This window comes from Uranotaenia lowii, unplaced genomic scaffold, assembly GCF_029784155.1.
Source record: "Uranotaenia lowii strain MFRU-FL unplaced genomic scaffold, ASM2978415v1 HiC_scaffold_345, whole genome shotgun sequence".
In the NCBI taxonomy this organism is placed as follows: Eukaryota; Metazoa; Arthropoda; class Insecta; order Diptera; family Culicidae; genus Uranotaenia; species Uranotaenia lowii.
This window is the reverse complement of record NW_026598251.1, coordinates 28,654-44,481: the sequence shown is the minus strand read 5'-3', so window position 1 is coordinate 44,481 and position 15,828 is coordinate 28,654. Positions and strand designations below refer to the sequence as shown.

Below are 15,828 nucleotides of genomic sequence, written 5' to 3'. Positions count from 1 at the left end.
CAAGTGAGACATTTTTGAAAAAATGTTGTAGAATTGTGGTCCTGGAATAAGATTTCGAGGTATTGGAGTCGAGATTGTTAGACTATTGTTAATCTTGAATCATTTAAGTATTTAGTTCATCAAAATTTGATTGAAAATTCAAATTTTATGCTTAGTGAAAAAGATTTCACTTGGGGCATTTTTGGACCTTCATGGGGGGGGGGGGGCGTTCCTACGGTCATGGTATAAGTGCTGCACTTATACCCCTTTGGCTCCAAACAAATTGTAATTTTCAGTTAGCAGGTTTTTTTTGGAGAATATAACATAAGAAAATAGTGGGATAAAGTTATGATTAAAATACTATATGATGTTTGATAGTCAAGGATTCGTTCTAGATAGTTATCTTGATTTTTATCAATTTTGTCCTTTATACCCCTTTAACTACACGGCCAATTTGAATTTTCTGGATATATTTATATGCAAAAATCTCTTCGCCCATACAAATATCTATACAAATCATAAACGCGTTGCGCTAATTCTGGAATCAACCAAATCATCTTTAATTTTACACTGATGCTTGTTGCTTGCTGATATTGGAGCAAAAATCCTATTTTTGCAGCGGTCATGAAAGAATTTTAGTTGTACATATAATCAACGAAGTCATTAATTTGTGTTTGATGTATAAATTCAATTTCTTGCCATTCGCTAAACAATGTTCAAATTCGACGTGGCACACAGCATATGTTCCAAAGCCCTGCATTGCGAACTAATCTCCCCATAAATTATTGAAATCGTTCAAACAAACCGCAAAAATGTAGTTGAACGCACATCTGCTCCAACAAAACGAATAAAACAACACAAACCCCTTTCGCTGCTGCTATCTGTTATTTGTTCGATAGTTCAAAAACTTCCAAGCTAATGTTATTTCTGTGTTGTTTTCCATTGCAGGTCCCCGCCAAGTTTGAAAAGTACCGGCAACGCCATAAACAACAACCAAAACAACAACAACAACAACAACAGCACCGGTAAATCATCGAACAGCACCCCCTCAGGTATACTGACAACAACCGCAGCCACGAAAACAACACCGCCAACAGTCAAGGTCGAACAGGTGGGGGTGGTGAAAGGCGTTCCTCAACAGCAGCAGCAAAAATCGCCGAATACTAGCACTAGTTCTAGCTCCAGTAGTTCCAATAGTAGTTCTAGCAGTAGTTGTACCAGTAACGGTAATTATCAACAGCAGCCAGTTGAGGCGACCTACGCCAGTGTGGTCAAAAAGCCTAAAAGTGAACGGCTGCAGCAACAGCAGCAAATTGGCGGAAATGCAATTGTGGGTGAGTTCAATGCGGCGGATCTGAGGAATTCCCTGGACCGGAAGCTGAACGGATTGCTGTACAGCAATGGCATCAATATGGTTGCCCACCACCAGCCTCAAGGGACGACGACGACGACGACGACGGCCATCGTTGGAGCAACCCTGAAAGATAGTCCACGATTCCACGGAGGAGGACCCAGCAGTGCCAATCATCTGAGCAGTAACGACAGTCTGCTACAGCTGGATTCGAGCAGCATAAGTAGCGTCAGTAGCAGCAGCAATCACAATCAGCTAATTGGAAGCCCGGTGAGCGGCACCAACAACTCACCCATCACCGGTATCTCGTCGAATGGGGCCCTGGTTCCGCCACCCTATCGTGACCCTCCGCCCCCACGAAACTCACCCCTTTCACATAAACTAGACATCCTCAACGGCAACAACAGTAATCCGAACGCCAGCATCAGCAGCAACGGCAGTGGAAGTAGCCAGACGACCCTCAACAACAATCTCAACATCAACAATATCAACCGGAAACTGGAGAAGGATAGCATCAACATGAACCTGGCCCTAAGTGCGGCTGCAGCTGCAGCTGCTGCATCAAACGCTGGAACCCCATCATCCTCGACGACAACAGCCACCAATGTCAACGAGCTGCTGATGCTCAATGAGCTGAATCTGAACGAATCCGGAACGAATGGGTCGTCGGGTGGCCCAACTGGGTCCTCCTCAACGGCAGCGACGGCATCAACCGGCCAGTACCGGGATCTTATACAGCTCATCAAGTATCAACGCGAGAAAATCAATACCCAGCAGGCGGATCTGTCCAAGGTGGGTAGCGAGGTGGTTTCCAATTTCTCTCTAAGCTTACTGGTGGATAAGCTGGCTAAATCAGCGATGCGATTGGTTATAGGGAGACCAACTGTTTGGGTCACTCACTTTTGCTACTTCATTTAAATTACGACGATATTTTTCACACAATTTCTTCTGGAACAGATTTTTTCCCCAATATTCGCAAAATTTAAGAATTTAAAACCACAAAGAAAATCTTATACGCCTTCAGAGTTTTTGCAAGCTTTGAATGTGTAGTAAACGATTCGAACGTGTTTTGCTTTTAGAATCATGGACAGAAATATTCACAACAAAACCCTACGAAGGGTTCAAAACAACTACAGAACGAAACCATTTCGCAATTAAATTTCAGAGCTATGCTCAAAATTCCTACTGATATCATGAGATCTCATTATTTCAACGTTATTGGTATAAGATTTGAACCTCAGCGACGGTTATTCTCGTGCATTGCGTATGACTGAGGGAAACAAAATAAAAACGTTACAAGTAACACAGATAAAGCTAACTAGCATTTGGATGTTTTATTATGACATTTTTTGTGCAGCTCGTTTTATGACGGTTTAATTATGGTCATGCAAAATGCTTATATTCTTGTTTCGACAATATTTTTTCAGATAGTTTTGAAAACGCTAATAAAGCTTTTATCAAACATACTGTTTTAGTTGTTTTGAAAGAGTTATGAATGCTCTGTTGAAACTATAATAAAACACAAACTTTAGAAGTTTACTCCATTTTTTTATTTTACATGTTTTTTAAAAGCACTCAGTCCATAAAACTTAGTGACAGTTCTTAATCAAGATGTCAAAACAGGAAACGCTCATATTAGGTAGCACATATTTGAATTGGAATTTCCAATTTTACACATTTTTGATAAATTATAAGTGTTGGTTTTGAGTTAAAATAAATGAAATATATAAAAATCTTTGAAAACTTCAAATAACCGGAAGTGAAATGAAAATCTGTACAAGTGAGTGAGAGGGCTCAAAAAGTAGAAAAAAATTGTTGCTTGACACCATCACTTATCCAAGATGGCGACTCCTGCTTCAATTTTCAAAGCTTTAAATAACTGAAAATATCATGAAACCTTTACAATATGGTTTTTAGGTTAAAATAAAAAAACGAGTAGAAGTTGAATCTCGTTATCTGACGCCATCTAAGAATCCAACGGCTTCAGCTGAACTTAAAAATGTTGTAAATGACTTAAAATCGCATGAAACCCCAACAACAGTAATGGTTAAAGCTTAACAAGTAGAAGTCGAATTTCGCTATCTGACGCCATCTTGAAATCCAAGAAGGTGGCTTTCGCTTAACTTTAAATGCTGTAAAAGACAAAAAATCTTATTTAACCGCCACTTTATGGATATTGGGTGGAAGGGCTAAACAAGAAAAAGTCAATTTTTTCCTGTCAGACGCCATCTTGAAATCCGAAGAGGCGACTTTCGCTGAACTTTTAAATGCTGTAATCACTGGAAATCAAACGAAACCCCCACAATATGAGTACCTATTGAGAGAAAAATTATACTAGGACTAGGTAGAAGTATTTTTTTTTGCTATCCGACGCCATAATGAAATCCAAGATGGCGGCTTCTGCTAAACTTTCAAATGCTTTAAATGACTAAAAATTGCATGAAACTGCCATAATATGAGTATTGGCTAAAGGCTAAAAAGTCAAATTTTGCTTTCAGACGCCATCTTGAAACCCAAGATGGCGGCTTTTGCTGATCATTTAAATGCTGTTAATCACTGAAAATCGCATGAAACTTCCACAATATGAGTATTGAGTGAAAGGATCAAACAAATAGAAGTCGAATTTCACTATCAGACGTCATCTTGAATCCAATATAGCGGCTTCTGCTGAACATTAAAACTTTTATTACTGAAAATCAAATGAAATTCCCACAATATGAGTATTGGGTGGAATTAATAACTAGAAGAAGTCGAATTTCGATATCTGAAGCCATCATTAATCCAAAATGGCGGCTTTCGCTTTTCTTTTCAAAGCTATAAATTACTGAAAATCTTTTGAAACATCCAGAATACGGGGTATAAGGTGAAAGGTGCTAGCAATTGGGTGTGCTTATAATTTTAACCTTGGCAGAAACATTCGATGAATTCTTCAAAAACTCAAGCGAGTAAAAGCTCCCTTTTTGAAATACTTTTCTATGGATTCAGGTTTTTTTTTTATTTTGAATGAGTTATATATTTTTATAGTTTTTTCCTCGTGTTAGAAAAAAAATGAAAAGAAAAAAAATAATTATTAAAGTTATAGTTTTTTCCTCGTGTTAGAAAAAAAATGAAAAGAAAAAAAATAATTATTAAAACAATCTCATATTTTACACTGATGCTTGGTAACCCAAGGGATATAATAACAAACTAATGGGATTCAAATGCTAATTTTTGAAGTGGATGATAGCTGAATAAAGGTTTTTTTAAATTAAAATTTAATTGCTTTTATTGATCCAGTTATCAAGATAACAAAATAAAACTTAATTTCACTATGGTTTTACAACTTTAAGGCGACTTCGAATGCCTTGAAGTTGAAAAATATGTGAAAAAAAATTCCGTTAAAAAAAGTTAAACTCAACTCAACTCAAACTGGCTCAAACTTTCATGAGAACAACAAATAGGAGAGAAGCAGGCTATATGTGCCTTTTAAGCAGAATACTGATTTAATCAAATATTACTCGAATATGTGTACAAAAACTATAACTATAAATATTACTCGAATATGTGTACAAAAACTATAAACACATGAGCAGACATCTTTTTTCTACAGATTGGAATAATTTTTATGTTGAAGTCTCCTTCAGTTTTCGAGAAATCGATTTTAATATAACTGTTGTCAAAATTTCGAACCTCAAACCGTGCGGGCTAAATGCGCCTATTAAAGTTTAAGGCAAAATTTCTGTTTTTTTGACAATATTTCCGTATAATTTCATAGGAAATGCTAAAAACTGATAGTTTTCTGAAACAAAGCTAAAATTTTACAAAAAAAAAAGTGTTTCTTTTATAATTTTATAGAATAAAACAAAAATTAGGGTTACAATATTATGGAGGCAGTTCATCCATAAGAAAAACTTTATCAAATCTACCAACATGATGGGGGCATAAAAAAACACTCTCTTATACCACTTTCTAATCTTTATGAAACCATCATAAAAGCTTAAATTTGTTTAAATTTTCAAGTTCATTTGAATAAGAAATAAAAAATAAAAATCACCTAAATTTTTTTTGTGAGCCTTTTTCCGAGTAATTTTAACAGTCAAAATATAACATTCAAATATATCAAAACCTTGTATAATTTTTTTTAAGTTGGTAAATTCATGAATTGTTTTTCTTGCCTTATGTTCAAAGCGTATCACCCTCAAAATGCATTGAATGGCTATGTTGTCTGGTCAGCCATTTCATCAAACGGCCGTTGGCGCATTTAACCCAATAGGTTCATTCAGGAACACTTTCCCTTAGTTTTAAACTTAACGAAAAAGTACACATGAATCGAAAACATCCAAAGCTTATATCACTTAATTTTAAATTTTCTTTCAACTTCGACAAACTCACACTTGGAATTAAATTCGATATTTAGAACTTAGGTTTCAAACTTGTTATAGCTTTGACTAGTGTTTATTTACCTGACGTTTCGGTGCTGATTTGCACCATACTCAGGGAAACTGAGATTTTAGAAAGAAACAATATTGTAATTATAATGGTGTCATGTCAAGAACATATCAGGTTGAGGATCAAAATGAGATCCTAAAAATTTTGTACTTTATTTGTTTTCTGAAATCTATTTGCTAAGACAAAATTCAAAGGCCTGACTTGCGAAAACTTTATGAAGAAACTTCATGCTACAAAACTGTTCTTATCTAAATTTATAGCTGTCAACACCAAATTCTGGTTTCAAGCTTTTTGTAGAAGTGCTTATAGTTCCAAAACAAGTTTTCTTATTATAATATCATACTGCAGCTTAAATTATTTTCCATAAGAAAACAAAGGTCAAAGAATCGAAAATACGACGTAGGAAGAAGAGTTCCAAAATGCGTTTAACGCAGGGGTGAGCAACCCGCCCGCCGCCAAGCTTTTTTCAAATTTTAATGCCTTAACATTTCTTTATAATGGATTGTTAGGAAAATTTATATGACTATATCAAATATTCTCTCATCTGCATTTGCCCCACAATCATTCAGATTGTTTACTTTTTTCTGGCATTTTAAACATTTATTATGTTCTATTTAAGGCAATATTGTTCATTGGCGTAACGTAATATTGAAGTTTTTGAAAAGCACAATTCATTGAAGTGAGTCTGAAGAGCAGCCAAATATCGGAAGCAACTCATGATGAAAGGAATTTCGAAGTGCTTGAGTGATGTCGTTATTTTCGTTTCAGGCAAAAATAAAGTTATATGTGGAAAAACAGGTTCAGCAGATAATTTTTTTTTAAATATTTTATCCAGATCGGCAGAAAAGCTTGATCTAATAGCATTTAAATACTAACAAAAAAATTTAAACCAAAACTAAAAATTATTTCTGAATATTTACGGAAATTTAGAAAGTTTTATGATGAAGCCTGGGTGAACAATTATAGATTTTTTATTAACATGAATCAGCCGGCATTAAGTTGCCGACTAAAATTATTAATTCTTGGTATAAACAATAGATATCTGAAATTCTGTGATTCGATCCAAAAGGTCGTAGACGATTATCTGTAATGCTTTTTCTGAAATTTTATTGACAATTTAGAACAAACATCGATGCATTGAGTCATTTCACATATAATTCGGATTCCAAAATTGGAAAATAGCATTGATTTGCAGTCGTAAAAGCAACTCCGACAGATAAAATATATCTTTAGAAGTCCTATCCCAATATGATATCTACATAAGATTAAAATTTAAAAAAATCTGGTTTAAAAATCAAGAATCAGGAATATAGTTTTGAAAAAAAAAAAAAGTTTTAAAATTTTTCGAAATTGAGCATTTTTCTGTTATTTCGACAACCTTTCTCAACATCTCAATGCAATGATCCAATCGGCCGATGGGGGGGTTCGGATTTCGGGGAATTTCTTTCCGTCTCCAGTCGACGGCATCCACCAGCAGCAAGAATAAGGTAAGTCGCCGACCTTTCGCTGGCACAACAGCTGATCCACCTGCTGGGGGAGTGATTTCGTTTGCACTATTCGAGTTCTGCTTGCGAAAAAGCACCACACACTATGCACGATAATTGCTGCCAATTACTTAGGCTCAATTTCGGAATTTGTATTGAAAGTCGCTTGCATGGACTTAACTATGGAGTTCAATAATAGTATAAGTAAAATTCCGTGCGATTCGTTTAACGTTCTAATCTATTCTAACTTAAAAATGGCTAACCTTAAACTATTGTCTGAGTCTCTCTCGGCGAAAGTTTTTTATGCTGCGAGAGAGTACATCTTATGCTAGGGTACATACACAAGTAATGGATTTTGCGAACAAATTGATTAAAGTGTCAAGTGAACATAAAAAGGACACATTACAAACAGAAATCAATTAAAATTCCTGATCGCTTTAGTACCGATCAACAGAACACAGGGCTTTTACCGTTTGAATGGAAAAAAATCTTTGCTTTGAGGACAAGTTTTAATTGTGAAAAAAATAACAAAATGTCCGCGATTCATCGACAAACGCTCAGAAGAAGGCGATTTCTATGAAGATATATTTTTTACACTCTTAGTTATCACAAAAAGTACTACTAAAATTGAGAGAATTTCAAAATGACATAGAAGTGATGTACCTTTTCAATATCGGGTATATAAAAAGTCGTGTTGAATTTCTGTTTTAAAACACGTGAATTCGTTGAGTCTTAGTTGTCTTACAAGTTGTTGCAGATCGGATTTGCTTATTTGCAAGCTCATAAATTGCACTAAATTTGAAAGGTTTAGTTCAATAAATATGTCATAGATCAGGGGTTTTCAGATCATTTGCTCGGCGGAGCACTTTTTAAAATAAAAAATTTTGGCGGAGCACCTACATTTTTGAAAGAATAAAAAACCCGAGTTTTGAAAACTTGATAGTATTTATCGTAAATAAGATGTGTCTTGTCATCGTAGTCAATAAAATCAGTAATGAATGGCTGCTTTTTTAATAGTCTTTTTTTTACTAACAAAATATGTGTCATCAAAAAATAATGATTTCAATAGAACAAATACGTTTTCTTCGATTCTTCAAGCTGTAACAAGTTTGGTTAAATTTGTGTCAGTTGTAGCCTGAAGTCTGGTTCCGCGTTTAGTCGGGATCGGTATTTTGTCTTCGTTGCGAAGTTGCGATATATGTGGAAAATCCAGACTCACATAAACAAGTTGTGGAAAACGGCAGAAGAATAAGTTTTGCTTTATCGGACAAAATTTTAAATTTATTTTTCAGTTGACACCAATACTTCTCCAACGACTTTTTGGATACGAATCTCTTCTGAAGCTTTCAATCCGATGTCATTATATCTATCCAACATTCATATTTTTGTGATGTTAACGATTCTGGTTTCTTTGACATAAAAGGCTGTTCCACGCATTTAAAGTCTTCGATCTTTTTATTATTTTATGATATTCTTCGAGGAATTTTGCTGGAAGCTATTCAACAAATCCTGCGACAAAACATTGTAATTGTTATTGTAAATGACTTAATTAAACACGTGGGCCTGTTTGTCTAAGTTTACACCAAGAAATACAAAAATGAATTTATCATGGAAAAGTGTTGTGATTGTCATAATTCTTGGAAATTTTCGGACGACAACTTCAAGGTTATTTCTGATTGAATGCTTTTTAAATTCGGAAAGCTATCCAAGTTGCGTTTTTTCAGCGATTCTGCCCAAAATCTGATTTTTCTCTTGATAGTCATGATTTTGCCGTTTTAATTGAAGATTGTTACCTTGCATTGAAAGACTGAAGTCATTCTTAATTAAAAAAGGGCGAGACAACGTTTTTTAGAGATAACCAGCGATCTTCGGTATGAACTAGTAGCGTGGAATGTTGGCTAACAGCAGTATTTCCAACTAGAGCTTTCGCAATGTTCATTGCAATTTCCCCATGGAATATTGTTGTCCGTAATATTATAATTATCAATTATTTAGCTTGAAAATTTCAGCCCCCGACGTGGAAGTTGGCAAGGGTTTGCAGAGGAACAAATCTTCTTCGAAACATTTAGAACCTTGATAGCGAACAAATATCATCAGAATTGCTAGTCCTACTAGGGGAAAGGTTTCCTAAATGGGCCTATCGGGTTAAATGACCCTACGGTTGTTTGATGAAATGGCTAACTAGCTTATCTGACCAATGCATTTTGAAGGTGATACGCTTAGAACATAAGGCAAGAAATTTTTTTATGAATTTACAAAAATCAAAAAAAAATTTAAAAATCATACAAGGTTTTGATACATTTTGATGTTTTGAATATTTCGACTTTTAAAAATTATACGTAAAGAAGCTTAAAACAAAAACTAGGATGGTTTTTGTTTCGTACTCAAATGTACTTTAGAAATTGAACATATTTCAGCATTTTTGGAGGTTTAAAAATGATTATATAGTGGAAGAATAGAGTGTATTTGTATGCCCCCATCATGTTTGTAAAATGCCTCCATCCTAAAATAACAGGATAAATAGAATAAATAAATGATTTTTATCATTGAACCTTCAAATCTAAGCTCTGAATAACATCTTAAGAGAGAATTGAAGATCTTAAATCAGATTTGATAAAGTTTTTCTCATGGATGAACTGCCTCCATAGTATGGCAACTCTTACATTTGTTTTAATCCATAAAATTATAATACACATAGATTTTTATAAAACTTCAGCTTTGTCGTACGGAAATTATTACTTTCTAGCAGTTTAAATGAAATTATACGGAAATATTGCCCAAAAAAACAGAAATTTTGTTCAAAACATAAATAGGCGCATTTAGCCCGCACGGTTTGAGGTTCGGCAATTTAGACAACACTTATAATAAAATCATTTTCTTGGAAACAGAAGAAAATTTTGACATAAAAATTACTCCAATGTATAGAAACAGATGCCTGACGTGTATATAGTTTTTGTACACATATTCGATGTGATATTTGATTAAATCAGTGTTCTGCTTAATAGGCGCAATCTGCAATATTATGCGCTTCTCGAGCTTTTCCAATCGGTAGCACGCCAAGTACGGCGCAAGAACAGCCTTTTCATTTCATTGAGTGTTTTGCACACTTAGTCTTGCAACACAACGTTGTTCGATCAAAGCAGTGCATTTTGACAATTCACCACTCTTTGCCAACATCCCTGCAGGGATTCAGCCGTCAGTAAAAACAAAGTAAATAAAATTTATTCGTTCGTGCCCTGTGAATTTTTCTCATGTTTCGATTAAAATGAAACGATAAAAAATATCACAGTTTTTCAAAGTTGGTTTATGATTTTCGTTGCGCACGTCGCGGAGCACTTTCAAAAGCTTCGCGGAGCACGATCTGAAAACCCCTGTCATAGATGATAATCACCGGAACGTTAACTAAGATTAGAACATCAGTTTTTAAATGAGTATGCAGCTGTGATAACATATATATTATGATTTTAAGATTCATACTTATTTCATAAGTAAGTACAGATCATAAGTTTTCAAATCAGCCCAACCGATCTTCAATAACTTGTAAGACAACTAAATTATTGTCAAATTTGCATATATTTTTCAACAATCAGACTTTTTGGTGAAAATTATCAAAAAAAAAATATTGAACTTGAACTAAAGATTTAATTAAGTTATTTCCCAAGTTCAACTCATTAGCTTCCAAATCAGCGTACCCGATAAACAAATCGGTGTTTGATAAGAGAGAGATACGCGTGAAATAAAAATGTATGATTTGAAAAACTGATCCCAAACTTTTGGACGATAATTTAAATTGCTTTTTTTTATTCATTTCAGGTACATTGCAAATTTTCTACAAAAAATTGAACAAATGTGTTTTGTTGAGAATTTAAAAACGATGATTGGGTTTGAAATTTAAGTGCAGTTTTTGGAAAATATCCGATCTTTAAGCTAAGTTTATATCATACAAACTAAACATAAACATTTTGTCGGAAATATGAGAAAAAAAAGTTTTTGCTCAGCATCTTTAGAGTGAGATTAAAACAATTGAAATATGACATAAAATGGCTGAGATATGGCCGATCCAAATTTTCATTTTTTGTGGGGGTGGTCTCAAACTTTTGGCCGACAGTGTATGTGCGTATATCCGATTTTTTTAAATTATAGCATAGTTGTTTAGCTCCATTTAGCACATTTTTCTAGAACATTTGATCCTTGTGAGTATTTCCAGTTTCGAGATATAGCTAAGGAATCAAGTATCCCCATGGATTTTCCACTTATCCACTTATCATAACTACAAAAAAAAATTGACTATGTAACGGAACATTTGAACTCTAATTAAACATTTGATTTATTTATCTTACTATCAGGATTTCTAGTAAATATCGTACTGTTCCAAAGTATGTCCAAATTGAACGGAATTTTTTGCATTTTGCTTCAAAAAAATCTTTTTATTAATGGAAGATACAAACTTAATTTGCCATCTGAATTTTCAGAAAATACTTGTCGGATTGTTTTTTATCATGACATTTGTAGTTAGAATGTTAATACCATGTAATTTTAAAGTAACAACATAGCCAGTTTTCCAAACTATATCGAAGTTATAGCATGCTTCTAAAATGAATCTGATTGACGTTAAAAATATTTAAAACTAACTTTATCTTTATCTTTGTTTTCAACATATTGTAAAATAAATGGTTGGTGAATGGTGGTGAAAATATTGAAAATATATTTTAGCCAGATTTATAGACCGCGACTTAAAAAAAATGTAAAAAAAGTACATTAATTTTCAATCGAGGATCCAACGACATGTTCTTGTTCAATCTAGTATTTTGAGTTTTAAATATACAATCAAAAAACATTCTTTTTTTTGCCAGTGGAGATGATTGAAGAAAGACTCAACAAAAAAAAATAGAAAAGGATATCATTAAGTTTCAAAGAGAAAAAATTGAAAAAAAAAACAGACTGAATAAAATAATTACGTTATAGTTTTATTTGTATCTATTTCTTTGAATTTCTACTTATTAAAACTTAATGTTAAATGAAAAAAAAATAGTTGAGAAGAACAAAAAATGATTTTCATAGGCCCGTTTTTTCTGTTCATATTCCAAAAAAGTTATAAAAGTCATGATGAAACGGTGATTTATAATAAGAAACATAACCATGTGCAAAATTTGGAACAAAAAGCGTATCTAATATGGAATACAAATATACACTTTTCCCTTATACAGTTGCGTTCAAAAAAGAATGAAATCGCGTGAAGCTGCGCACCCACTTCCAACTTTGATAAGCTGCCATTTCTCTCTCGGTTTATATTTTGTCATGAAAATTTCACACAATCTAGTTCAACTATCCAACTAACACTCCACAAAATTTGAAGTCTTTACAATGAGGGAAACCAAAGATACAGCTTTTCCCGTAAAAAAGAGAAATTTGGAATTGCTTCACTAAATTCGCTGTATCTTTGACAATTTTCATTGAAAAATCTTGAAATTTGGTCCAAAGATGTAAAAATGTTTGATCTAATACCAGGCCAAGTTTCGTCAAAATCGATGGACGTGATCAAAAATGGTGCTGGGTTGAAGATGAGGTTCATTATCGCCCAGCAGACGATTTCATTCTTTTTTGAACGGATGTTTGTATGGAAAGCATCGTAATCAATGTATTCTTGGTATTTTCTTTAACAAAACCAAAAAATTTCACAAAGAATGTTGTAAATTGCTAAAAACTTCATTTGTACTTTGTTTCAAAAGAGAAAATGTTTCAACAGGGTTCAAAATAAGAAGAAGAGAGTTTCAGAAATGACCTGCTAATTATACTGATATACAAATTTAATCAACGAATAAAGCGAATATTCTATTCGCTATTTTGTTCCAATACCAGCTCTGTTGAAACAATTTCTATTTCTAAACAAAGCAAGAATGATGTTTTTATCAATTTACAACGTTCTTTGTAATAAATGTTGGATTTGTGAAAGAAAATACCAAGAATACATAGATAACGATGTTTCCATACAAACATCCGTCCAAAAAAGAATGAAATCGTCTGCTGGGCGATAATGAACCTCATCTTCAACACAGCACTATTTTTTATCACGTTCATCGATTTTGACGAAACTTGGCGTGGTATAAGATCAAACATTTTTACATCTTTGGGCCAAATTTCAAGATTTTTAAATAAAAATTGTCAAAGATACAGCAAATTTAGTGAAGCAATTCCAAATTTCCCTTTTTTACGGGAATAACTGTATCTTTGTTTCCCCTCATTGTAATTACTTCAAATTCTGTGGAGTGTTAGTTGCATAATTGAACTAGATTGTGTGAAATTTTCATTAAAAAATATAAACCGAGAGAGAAATGGTAGCTTGTCAAAGTTGGAAGTGGGTGCGCAGCTTCATGCGATTTCATTCTTTTTTGAACGCAACTGTATGTCCATAATTATGAACACATATGTTAATAATCAGGAACAATGGGTGCCAAACTAAGAAACATGCAAATAAATGAATAAATAAACATCCACCCTACAAAGTCCATCAAAATTAAAAATTCAAACAAGGTTTTGCAGCATTTTGATGTTACATATTGTACTTTAAAAATCATTTAAACAGAATATATAAAGAAAAATGTGTCTGGTTTTTCATTCTTATTCATTTGAAAATCGGATATTTGACAAAATGATACTTGTAGTGAAGAGATCAAAGTAATCGACGCCTACAACTGACGCCTTTTTTTCAAGCTCCATAAAATTTTCGCAAATTTACTATTTTGTTTCTAATGTATTTAAAAATATTGATGAACGGATATTCTTGTTAAGATATTAATTCGTGGAAGTCCAGTGTAAAGTGAAATTGAGTGTTTGAATATAGAAAACTTAAAATTATTCCAAGTGACAAAACTGCTGGGGCTAGCACTACGCCCTCCGGACCAACACAGGATTTTTCGTTTCATCTTGCCCTGCATTGGAGAGCATTGAAGAGGAGATGTCCAGCTTAAGTTCAGGATGAGTAACATGTTTGTTTTAATTCTTTATTCTTTCAACATAAGAATATACAGCAAATGTTTAAATTCCTAAAAATTTTAAGTGGAGCTCAAAACTTTAATCGCAACTTAAAAAAATATTTCTACTTTTTAAAATATTGCACACAAAAAAGGGTTGCATTCAAGTTAATGTGCAAAAAAGCCTCTGAGCTTTTTTTGAATAGAAGTTTTTAAGTATACTTTAAGGCGTTTTCCCATCGCAGAAGGTAGTGAGCTCAATATTCATATGAATAATACAAGATTATAACTAAAAATTCCATTCCATCATTAAAAATTTAACATTGACAAAGTAAAACTGACTATGATTATTTGTGTTTCAAGGTAGTTTTTGCATTTTATGAAAGTTTTCTCAAATTTTCAACATTGAATCATGGAAATCATAACATTTGATTGAAAGTGCATGAACAACTCAAGAACATTTTTAATGCAGCTGAGTATTGAGCTCTAAAAGATCAATCCTAATTGAATTAAAAGATAAATGTTTCTATAGCTTTTCTCCACCCTTTTGTTTTGTTTCATTTTTTTTTTTTTGTATATTTGTTAAAGAAAACATTACAATCTAATTAAAATCTTGTTAAAATTTATTTTTAGGAATAAATAGGAGTTTCCTTAAGAAAAATCTAGGAGCATAGGAAGTGTAGGAAAACTCGATCGCACCATTGACCAAAATGGTTCCTGATCTAGAACCTTTCCCCTACTAACACAACCCTTTCCTTGGATATTTTAATATAGATTCGCAGACGTATAGACGGTTTCTATAGTTGGTGATATTGACTTACCTTTTTTTCTGAATTTTTCAAAATTCATCTTTGAAATATGAAGGGACAAAAGGCTGTTAATTGATCCTATGAAGTATCCTACTAACAATCCCTCATTCATTCCTCATTGACTACTAGGACGTGGCCGGCGCCGTTATTGATCATTTTCAAAGGGAGAGCATGAGTTTTGTGCATTGTGAATGAACTGCTAGTCCCAAGCACCATTCTTTTGGCCCTTGCACAAAACTGATGGCCTCGATCAATCACGGAGTAGCAACCATTGGCGAGGTAGAACTTGTTCTGCTTAGCCACGCCAGCGATTATGGAATTTGAAGTGCGTAATTTGAACAAAGTCCAATCAAATATGTTATCTAAAGCTTTAAATGAATGGTCATATCTAAGCACTTCAAGTTCAATGATTCAAGGTGGATATGAGTAGTCAACTAAGCTAAGCTAAGCTAAGCTATTTGACAAAATGATACTTGTAGCAAAGTTAAAAATGATAAGATATTGAAATATGAGACGAGGTTTGAATGCCCATATCAAACAGGTTAAATGCATCTTTTATAAATGATGAAATGGATGAAATAGATTAATTATTTAAAATTTATGCAATTCTACTTTTGTTTTTTAAGCTGTACCTCTGCAAATTCACTGATTTGGGTAGGTTTTTTTCCAATGTATGCTCTCACGCTCGATATTTAAAAGGTTAAACCACTGACCATACTGAATGGACACTCGATTTTGTTTTCGGGATAATTTTTCCAACAGTACGCAATATCGATTCCAGAGTGCGCATCGATCGATTTGAAGAA

The 15,828-nt window shown here is 33.5% G+C and overlaps 1 protein-coding gene across 1 annotated transcript in view; it reads left to right on the top strand.

Annotated features, from left to right (window-relative positions):
• Positions 1-927: 927 nt before the first annotated feature.
• The window catches only part of LOC129759963 (uncharacterized protein DDB_G0271670-like), a gene marked incomplete at both ends in the record, with an annotated part of 41,312 nt that continues 26,411 nt past the window's right edge, over positions 928-15,828 (top strand). Inside the window, one exon of the mRNA XM_055757545.1 lies at positions 928-2,122. Coding sequence (XP_055613520.1) covers positions 928-2,122 — 1,195 coding nt within the window. The remainder of the gene's footprint in view (positions 2,123-15,828) is intronic.